Source organism: Ammospiza caudacuta, chromosome 9 (assembly GCF_027887145.1).
Source record: "Ammospiza caudacuta isolate bAmmCau1 chromosome 9, bAmmCau1.pri, whole genome shotgun sequence".
In the NCBI taxonomy this organism is placed as follows: domain Eukaryota; kingdom Metazoa; phylum Chordata; class Aves; order Passeriformes; family Passerellidae; genus Ammospiza; species Ammospiza caudacuta.
The window spans coordinates 5,992,430-6,002,379 of NC_080601.1; the positions used below are offsets into that span (position 1 = coordinate 5,992,430).

Below are 9,950 nucleotides of genomic sequence, written 5' to 3' on the forward strand. Positions count from 1 at the left end.
GTTCATGCTCTGGTCAGTGCAGGGCAGCCCCTCAAGAAATGCATGAGCCAAAGCCAGCAAGGAGAGGGAAAGAGCCGAGCTGAGCTGAGAGAGCTGGAGAGATGAAATGGCACAGATGTGCCTGGAGCATGGCCCTCCCCAGCAGCTTTGCTTACAGTTCAGTGTTCAAAAAGCTGAAAGCTGATGCTCAGGACTTTGGGATCTGGCTTGGAACTGCAGAGGGGATGAGCTCCCTTACTGGAACCCAGGCACTGGAGTGCCACAAACCTGCAGCCAGATTGCTTCTCATTCAGCTTGAATTCAGTGTTCTATTAGTTTTGGGCTTTTATTCAGTATTCCTAGAGATGCTACAAGTGAAAGAAGATAACAGAAATAGGCTGGAGCACCACTGGCACAGTAATTGATATTTTACTCTTCCTCTTTTCCTTTTCAAAATATATGTAGACAACACGAACTTTTAAACACTGTTGTTTGGGAGAAACGCTCTTTTTCCCTTTCTTTGGAAGACTTATGCAAGTCCTGAGACCCTGGGCCAATGTTCCCTGCATTTTATTTATGTTTTCACAATTAAACAAGGGGCAGATAACATTGTCAAGGAAGATACAACTCAGGAGCTCCCTGGGCAGCAGCCTCCAAACTCTGGGTGATGCCAAGAGCAGTAGGCTGTGAAGGCTGCTTTCCAGTGTGAGATTAATCCAGAATAACCTGCTCACTGACATCAAAGTCACTGCTTAGAAGCCACTAGTTTTTTCCCGAGGTGCGGGAGCTGGAGTATTTGACAGAGCCTGGGCAGAATGATGAAGAATATTCCTGTCAGATTTCTGCTTCTCTCCTTGTGCCAGCAAGAGGAACCCATCCTCGTTAAGGGTTTTGTTCCTGTGTGACAGTGTGTAGTTTCTCCAGCCGGGTTTGCTCTCCTGACAGCTCCAGTCTCGCCTCTCCAAGAGCAGAGCACGCTGTGCCCCCAGGGCTTTGCCGCTGGCAGCACTGGGAGAGATCCTGGGAACACTGGGAGGGAACTGGGAGCACAGGGAATGCCAGGAGGGAACTGGGAGGGAGAGTGGGAGCAGCGGGAGTGAGCAGGAAGGAGCACTGGCAGGGATATCAGGAGCCCTGGGAAGGAACAGCGCTCCCAGCTCCTGCCCAGTGCTCTCCCCATCCCTGCCGGGGCTCGCCAGGAAGAGGGAAACTGGCAGGGAACTGGGAGGGAACTGCTCAGCACTGTGCGAGGGGCAGCAGCCCCAGGGGTGAGCAGTGAGGAGGGGGAAGTGCCCCCAGTCCATCCCCAGTGCCCCAAAAATGGGATTGAAATGGAGGGGGGAAAGCTTTTCTGTAATTGTGTTTGAACTGGGGAGGATACCCATTCACCTGTCATTTGAAGGGTCTCAATTTAGGAAAACACACCTTTTTCGTCATTTTGGGTGTCTCACTAGGCAGGCAATTACCGTTTTCCTTGATTTTCATGTTGAAATGTAAGGAGAATATCTTCATGGTGCTGTTGGAATTGAGGAAAAGAGCCCCATTTTCATCATCTCCTGGTTCAAACTGAGAGCAAACACGGCTGTCCCTGGTCTGAAAAGGCTTCTCTTGAGAGGAACCTCCTGATGTGCCACTGTAAGAGTTCCATCAAAGGGGTCCCTCCATTTGAAGGGACCTTCACTGACAAAATATTTGTCCAAAAGCCCCCAGAAAGGTCTTTCTTGAGGTAAATTGAAGAGGGAAAATGAATTTCCCCTCATTTTAGGAGCCTAAATTGAGGAAAAATCCCCCTTCGTTCACTTTTTATTCAGGATTAAATTGAGGGGAAACCCTCCTTATGATTTAGGGATCTAAATGGAGAGGGACCCTCCGTTCTCCCCTTGATTCAAGGCTTTGAATTGGCGACAAGAGGGAGTTTCCCCTTGGTTTAACCATGGAGCAATTGCAATAGAAGGGTGAGGAGGAGCTGGCGCTGCGGGCCGGGCTCAGTTTCTCCCTGGGGACGGCAAACGCCGCCAGGCACCGAGCGATGCCCCCGGCAGTGCCTGTGCCGCGCCCGCCGGATCCAGCAGCGCTGGAAGCTCCAGGAGCAGCTCAGCGCCTGCTCCGCGCTCGGCCCTGCGAGCCCGGCCCGGAGCGGGGGCTCCGGACACATCCCCGTGCTGGGGCAGAGCCGCTGCTCGGCCCGGGGATCCTTTATCCCCTGCTGCGGCTGCCGGGGGCCGAGGGCACAGTCCTGCTTCCGAGGCTGAACCCTGCTGCTTCACCGCTCCTTCTCTTGCCACGATTTGTGTCATAATGAAGTCAAAGAATTCCCCCCAGTCGTGTCCCTTTATACCAGTGACAGGTGAGAGATCTCTGCCTGGCCTTTGCCGATCCTCGAGCCTTTCCTGCTGTGTTCTGTTGCCTGCCCAGGGGCAGGAGCAGAGGCTCAGAGCGCTTTTGCTGGCCCCGGGCACCTGGCCTGGCCCAGCCCAGCCCAAGAATCCCTGCGAGAATTCACTGTTGAGAGCCCCAGAAGCGGCTTCCCCGGGGCTGCGCTTCTTCCCCAGCTCCAACAGAGTGGGGCCCTTTTTCTTAGCACTCCTTTTTCGGGACAGGAACGTCCGTGTCCCCGCGGCGCGCTACTCGCTTGGCCGCCCCGCTCGCTGCTCCCCTACTGCTCGGCATCGCTGCCGCACTCTGAGGAGCCAAAACCCTCCCACAGCGAGAGCCCCGAGCTGCGGCGGCACCAGCCCGAGTGCCCGCGGAGTGTGAGCGCAGGGCGGCACCAGCCCGAGTGCCCGCGGGGTGTGAGCGCACAGCGGCACCAGCCCGAGTGCCCGCGGAGTGTGAGCGCACAGCGGCACCAGCCCGAGTGCCCGCGGAGTCTGGCCAGAAGGGGAAGAGCGGCGGGCGGAGCGCCGGTTTCATTCCGCAGCGGTGGCGGCACCCGGAGCCCGGCGAGGGAGCGGCGGAGCTCGGAGGCGGCTCCAGACCAGGTGGGACCCGCGGTCGGTGCTGCCCCAGCTCGCGGCTCGCTGTGGGGGGGGGCCGCGGTGAGGGGCGAGGGGGACATGTGGGAAGCCGGCACAAGGAACTCGTGGGAATTGCTGGTACCGGGCACCTGGCCAGGCTCACTCCGAAAATCCCTGCCGCAATTCACTGTTAAGAACCCCAGAAGGGGCTTCCAAGGGGCTACGGTTCTCGACCAGCTTCAACAGAGTGGGGCCCTTTTCCTTAGCAAGTGTTTTGCACCAGCCCGAGTGCCCGCGGAGTCTGACCACAGGGCGGCACCAGCCCGAGTGCCCACGGAGTGTGAGCGCAGGGCGGCACCAGCCCGAGTGCCCGCGGGGTCCGGCCGGGATGGGAAGGGCGGCCGGCGCCGCGTTCGGGTCATTCACACAGCGGTGGCGGCACCCGGAGCCCGGCTCGGGGCTGGCACCGGGCACCTGGCCAGGCTCACTCCGAAAATGCCTGCCGTAATTCACTGTTAAGAATCCCAGAAGGGGCTTCCAAGGAGCTACGGTTCTCGACCAGCTTCAACAGAGTGGGGCCCTTTTCCTTAGCAAGGGTTTTGCACCAGCCCGAGTGCCCGCGGAGTGTGAGCGCAGGGCGGCACCAGCCCGAGTGCCCGCGGGGTCCGGCCGGGATGGGAAGGGCGGCCGGCGCCGCGTTCGGGTCACTCCACAGCGGTGGCGGCACCCGGAGCCCGGCTCGGGGCTGGCACCGGGCACCTGGCCAGGCTCACTGCAAAAATTCCTGCCTGAATTCACTTTTGAGAGCCCCAGAAGCGGATTTCCTGGCGCTCCCGTTCTCGACCAGCGGCAACAGCATGGGGCCCTTTTCCTTAGCAAGGTTTTTGCAGGACAGGAGTGACCTGACTGCTCCCCTCGTGTGGCTCCTGCTTCCGAATATGCCCCTGACTCTGACTCCCAATGTGGCGCCAGGAGTCACTTTGGTGAAAGAAAACAAATCACTCCGGTGATTTCCATGAGACACCCTGCTCTGCCCTTCCCCCCCAGCTCGCTGCTCCTCTCCCCCACTCGTCGCTGCCCCTCGCTGCTTTCCTGCACGCACATCGGTCAAAACGGCCAAAAGCAGCTCCCGCATCGGCTCTGTGCTGAGGCACCAGCCCGAGTGCCCCCGGCGCCTGATCGCAGAGCGGCACCAGCCGCAGTGCCCGCGGAGTCTGAGTAAATAAAAGAACTGTCGGGTAATTTCCGTGACTCATCCTGCCCGGCCCTGCTCTGCCGTTCTGCCCTCTCGCTTGCTGTTCCCCTTCGGGCTGTCGTCACCGTCCCTCGCTGCTTTCCCGCGTGCTGATTTGTGAAATCGGCTAAACGCTGCTCAAACACCTCCCTCGGCACCAAGTGGCACCATCTCGAGTGCCCGGGGAGCAGAGGCGGCGGCGGAGCCCGGAGGCGGCTCCAGCCCAGGTGGGACCGCGGTCGGTGCTGCCCCAGCTCGGGGCTCGCTGTGGGGGGGGCCGCGGTGAGGGCCGGGGGGGACATGTGGGAAGCCGGCACAAGGAACTCGTGGGAATTGCTGGCACCGGGCACCTGGCCAGGCTCACTCCGAAAATTCCTGCCGTAATTCACTCTTGAGAGCCCCAGAAGGGGCTTCCAAGGGGCTACGGTACTCGACCGGCTTCAACAGAGTGGGGCCCTTTTTCTTAGCAAGGCTTTTGCACCAGCCCGAGTGCCCGCGGAGTCTGAGCTCACAGCGGCACCAGCCCGAGTGCCCACGGAGTGTGAGCGCAGGGCGGCACCAGCCCGAGTGCCCGCGGAGTGTGAGCGCAGAGCGGCACCAGCCCGAGTGCCCGCGGGTCTGACCGGGATGGGAGGGGCGGCGGGCGGAGCGCTCGTTTCCTTCAGCAGCGGTGGTGGCACCCGGAGCCCGGCGAGGCGGCGGCGGAGCTCGGGGGCGGCTCCAGCCCAGCTGCGAACCGCGGTCGGTGCTGCCCCAGCTCCCGGAGGCTGCGCTTGTCTCCGCACCTGCTGCCACACCTCTGGGCAGCGGCGACAGCGCAGCCACAGCTGCCACCGCCTTCCTGAGACCCCGCATGGCCGGCATCAGCAGTGACCTCTCATCGTGTCCCTTTCAGGGTGCCATCAGCGCGGCTGGAAAGCTGTTCCCGAGGCCGAGCTCCCAAAGGATCTGCTTGCAGCACTCCTGATGTCTCCGCAGCAAGGTGCTGTTTGTTCTGGGCAGAGAGATGCCGGCTGTGAGCAGAAGAGTGAATTCTGCTCCATTTGTGGAGTTGTGAATGGGCCCCAGCATCTCCAGGAGGGACCAGCAGCCGCACTTCCAGACTTGCCTGGGGCCCAAGAAGCCTCTTGCCATAAGCAGGGGGATGCCACTTGTGAGCGTGCAGTGAGTGCAGATGTGGAGAATGGATTCTGCACCAAAAATGGGAGTGTGAGGGAGCCCCTGGCTCCCCAGGGAACACCAGCAACCAACAATGAATGCAAAAGGAACCTCAGAAGATTCCTGGGTGAGTGCAGGGCCACCCCTGTGCCCTCCAGGCTGGGGAGAGTGTCCCCTCCCAAGGCCAGGGCTGGCAGGTGTGTGGCTGTTTCCCGATGTCTGGAAGAGGCCTCGTGCTCTGCTGGGCCCCATCCGTGGCTGGAAGCAAGAGCCCCAGCTGCCCCCAAGGCTGTGCAGTTCTCCTGCTGCAGCCTGTGCCCACAGCTGTGTCCCTGCCTGTGCCCACAGCTGTGTCCCTGCCTGTGGCCAGGCTCTTGGCTCTCTGGCTGCCAGCTGAGGGAGGCCCACACTGCCTCAGGGCTCCCTGCTCTGCTCCCTGGCCATGGGCTGAGCAGATTGCAGGGCCGGCTCTGCTTCTGGCAGCCAGCAGCTCTTTCCTGCTCCAGGTGAACGGTTCAGGTGCCATCCCGTGGGCACGGCGGTGCTGATTCTGCTGCTCCTGGTGCTGGTGCTGGCTTTGGGGGCGGCCTTGGCTGTGCTGGCAGGTAAGGGAGGGGCAGCAGCGTGGGCCCAGCCCCTCGGGGCAGAGCGGGCTCCCTGCTCCCTGCACAGGGGAATCCTCAAAACCTTCTCCTCTTCCCCCTGCAGCACCACAGGTTCCAGTCACACCTGCCACTCCGCCGTCTCTTCTGGGCTGTCCCCATGGCTGGGTTGGGTACAAGGGGGTCTGCTACTACTTCTCACGGGATTACAGCACGTGGGAGCAGGGTCAGGAACGGTGCTCCGAGCTCAATGCCTCCCTGGCCATTGCCCAGGATGAGGAGGCCATGGTGAGTGAGGGGCTGCGGGCGCTGTGGGGTGGCTGAGGGCAGCCTGGGGGCGCTCCTGGGCCGGGCTCGGTGCTCGCAGGGCCGGGGCTGCAGCCCTGGGCCGGGGCCTTGCAGGGAAGGAGCCCCGGCGTGCGGGGGCAGCCCCGGGCACGTGTCCCCCCGAGGGGCCGGGGCAGCTCCCACTCCTCTCTCCTGGGCAGGATTTGCTCTCCCGCCTCTGTGGGAATTTCGGTTACTGGCTCGGGCTGCGCAGACGGGGCGAGCGCCTGCACTGGGGGGACGGCAGCAGCTACAGCTCCCGGTGAGTGCCGGGGAGCCGGGCAGGGCCTGCGGGCACAGGGGCACAAGGGCTTCCCCTGGCAGCCAGCGCTGCCTCTGCTCCTCCCTGCAGGGTTCCTGTCCTCGGCAGTTCCCAGTGTGTGTACCTGGCTGACAGGAGATTGCGGAGTGAGAACTGCTCCAACGAGCGGCCATATGTCTGCAGCAAGGCCCAAGCTCCCCTGTAACAGGGGCTGCACAAAGGACCTTCTCCACGCTGGGCAGTGCCAGCTTCACCTCTGAGCCCAGCACAGCGCTGTCCTTCCTCAGCTGCGCCCTGTGCCTTGCACTTCCTCTCAGGGTCACCTCAGTGCCTCTTCATCCCCGGTGCCAGCGCTGGGCTGGGGCTGCAAAGGAAAAGTCTCTGCAATCCATCCTGGCACCGATGCTGCCTGCAGTGAGGGCATTGCCCTCATGACACAATCAGCTCCAATGGGAAATTCAAATCCCCCTGTGGTCTTGGAATTCATCGTAAACTAGTGGCCAGAATGGGACACTTTTGGACTGTCTTCGGAAGAGGAGGAAGAATTGCTGACGCATGCTGAACAGGAACCCCACTTTTGGCATCCGGCACCTGACTGTGGGGAATGGTCTGTCTGTCTGTCCAAGTTGACTATATGATGCTTTTAGCCCCAATCGTCTTGTTCTGTTTATGCTGAATAATAAGTTTTGCGTGTTTAAGACGTCTTCCAGAGAGTGAAGAGGGGAGAGAAGAAGTGCACATTTTGTTTTCAGATACTGCTCTCACTCCTCCACATTCCTGCTCCGGGACTGTATTTTCTGCAGATGGACAGACAACGGGATTGAGCTCTCCTTGGCTTTTAGTTAGTTTAGCTAGCTGAGGCAAGGAAGTTCCCTGGACTCTGGTTTTTTTCCTTTTTCCCTTTTTTTGGACCTGTTTGAACCTGCTCTGGACTGAACACCCAGAAGAGCAGCAGCAGCTCACACCTGCAGCCTGCCGGGCTGGGCCTGGGGCACAACATTTCCAGCACCAGAGGGACTGATGGGAGACTCAGTGAGCTGAACTGCAGCCTGGAGGAGGACTTTCTCAGTTTGTCATCTCTTTTGGAGCAGCAAGGGGTTTTATTGTTTAATAAATAGTTTTATTCCACTTTTCTCCAAAGAGGTATTTCCTCCCAAATTGGTTGCAGGGAGGGGCCAAATAATCTGCTTTCCTAGTGCAGCCCAAATTTGCCCTGAACCAGGACACTGTCACAAAGGATCTGACTGTCCTCCTGTGGGAGGAATCCCAGGCTGGAGCAGTGTAGGGGGATAGAACATAAGAAAATAAAGATGGTGTAGAAAGTAATCTTGCCCCTAAGGAGTTGCAGCTGGGCCAATTAGCAAAGATTAGGAACAGGCCTGATTTTAACAGGCCACAGCTGTAACCAATGAAAAGAAGAGTGCTATAAAAGAGTGGGCTGGCAGGTTGAGAAGGGAACTGGAGTCAGTTTGCTGCTTTGTCAACAATGAAGAGTCAGTGCTCTGAGGAGCTGCCCAGGAGAAAACACCAAGAAAGTGTGAAACATCTGCGATAAGGAGACAACAGTGTGGAACCCCTGTCATAAGATGATAACAAAGTACGGCAGATTTGTCTCCCTGAGGGGGAAGCAGTGACATGATGTGTCTGTAGCCCCTGCCCCCCTGTGTCACTGTGTGGGAAGGAGAGAGGGAGGGAATTGTGGATAAAGTTCTCCCAGGAAGGAGAGAACAGTGTAGAGAAGGTGCATTTTTAGGATTTGGCAGCCTACTCACTCCCTTGCTGGGATTTCTTTCATAATACATTCAATGGAAATTAATGGCCCCACTGCAAGCTTCTTATGCCCATGTTGGGTGAGAGATCTCTGGCTGCCTTTCTTGAGAGCCCCGAGCCTTTCCTGCTGTGTTCTGTTGCCTGCCCAGGGGCAGGAGCAGAGGCTCAGAGCGCTTTTGCTGGCCCCGGGCACCTGGCCTGGCCCAGCCCAGCCCAAGAATCCCTGCCAGCATTCCCTGCACCATTGCCCGGCCCCACGGCGGCTGCGGCTCCGCGGGCAGGCGGCTCCAGGAGTTCAGAGTGGGCAAAATGGGAGCGAGGGACAGGAGGCAGCTGGTGCCAGTGGGGGAAATGGCTTTGCTGGAGCTGGCAGGGACAGGAGGAGGAGGGAGAAAGTGCTGCAAAGTAACGGGAAGAGAAAGAGAGACAAGGGGGTGGGGATGGCCATGGGGCAGGTGGGCATTTTGCTTTCCAGCTCTATGGGAGGAAACAAAAGAGCTGTCAAATCCATGCAGGAAAAGAGGGGCCAAGTAGCAGGTGGTGGACATCTCTGACAATTGGGATTCATTTGATCTGCCTGAACTGCAAAAGCCAACACTCTCTGAGCACCACCAGCACTGTGATGTGCCTTGCCCTGCCCCTGCCCTGGCTGCAGCAGCCGCTGGGACGGGCCCTGTTCTCTAAAGGAGCTGCACCCAGGGACCATCGGGGCAGTGCTGGTTAAAAAGTAAAGCACATAAAAGGGTGGGAAGTGTGAAGGGAATAAAATAGAATGGCATAAGAAAAAATGATAACAGAACTGCACCAGGAATGGCCACCGACTGCTGTCACTAAAAGAGCTGCACTGAGGGACGGCCACACGTTTCTGTTCCCACACAGAAATGCTGGGACTTGCCTTCTCCTCAATAACCATCAGTGGCATTTCCAAGGCCAGCAGGTACACTCAGAGATGTCCAGAATCATCGTTACAGGGGGAAAACTGGGGTTGGCATTTGCTGTGACAAACATCAGGAAGAGCACAGGAGCAGAAATAGGGATTTCCCAGCTCCCTCCCAGGGAGAACAGTATCAGCACAGGCACAGAAAATGCTAATGTAACATCCTTTCCCACTGCTCCCTCTGCTCAGCTGGAGGTGGCATCCTTTAGCTTGTGCTCTTCAGTGGTTTTCCCCATGGAAATACTGCAGAGGGTCACAGAAGATTTACTAGCATGTAAAAAAGAAGCTGAAAACCCAGGAAGGATGACATTTGAATAGGGACACAAGCAAATTCACACATCATATGACAGTTCAATATGGCTGCTGTGAGTATGCAGCCTGGAGGACAGCTAGATTAAACTAGAATAGATTCCAAAACTGTTTGGCCTTAAAACTGCAGCTAAGGTTAATGACCCTCACCAATTAAAATAAAAATAAAATCTGCTCAGAACTAATTTGGATCACCCTCCCTGCAGCCACTGGGTATCACAACTCCTTGGCCCCACCAAACTACAAAGGTTTTCCTGGAAATCTCTCATTTTCTGCTTCCTACCTGCACTCAAGTGACCTGTGTGATCTCTCTGAATGAACTGAGCTTTCCCTTCACAGCAGCTCTGCTCTTCACTTGCCAGCCTCGTGCCCTTGGCAATTTCCATCTGGCAGCGTTGGCCTGCTGAAGGAGAGG

The 9,950-nt window shown here is 58.2% G+C and overlaps 1 protein-coding gene across 1 annotated transcript; it reads left to right on the forward strand.

Moving 5' to 3' along the window:
* The first annotated feature begins 4,797 nt into the window (after positions 1 to 4,797).
* Positions 4,798 to 6,724, forward strand: LOC131561378 (C-type lectin domain family 2 member D2-like). The gene is made up of 5 exons (XM_058810660.1): positions 4,798 to 4,911; positions 5,173 to 5,455; positions 6,037 to 6,218; positions 6,419 to 6,519; positions 6,610 to 6,724. Exons 1-5 carry the CDS (start codon positions 4,798 to 4,800, stop codon positions 6,722 to 6,724), a joined length of 795 nt encoding a protein of 264 aa, XP_058666643.1.
* Positions 6,725 to 9,950: the final 3,226 nt, after the last annotated feature.

Bases quoted from the DNA above. Each gene is read 5' to 3' on its own strand.
- LOC131561378 (XM_058810660.1), top strand. From the start codon at position 4,798: ATGGGAGGGGCGGCGGGCGGAGCGCTCGTTTCCTTCAGCAGCGGTGGT. The intron at 6,219-6,418 runs GTGAGTGAGGGG...TCTCCTGGGCAG, and splicing joins CCCAGGATGAGGAGGCCATG to GATTTGCTCTCCCGCCTCTG. The intron at 6,520-6,609 runs GTGAGTGCCGGG...TCCTCCCTGCAG, and splicing joins GGCAGCAGCTACAGCTCCCG to GGTTCCTGTCCTCGGCAGTT.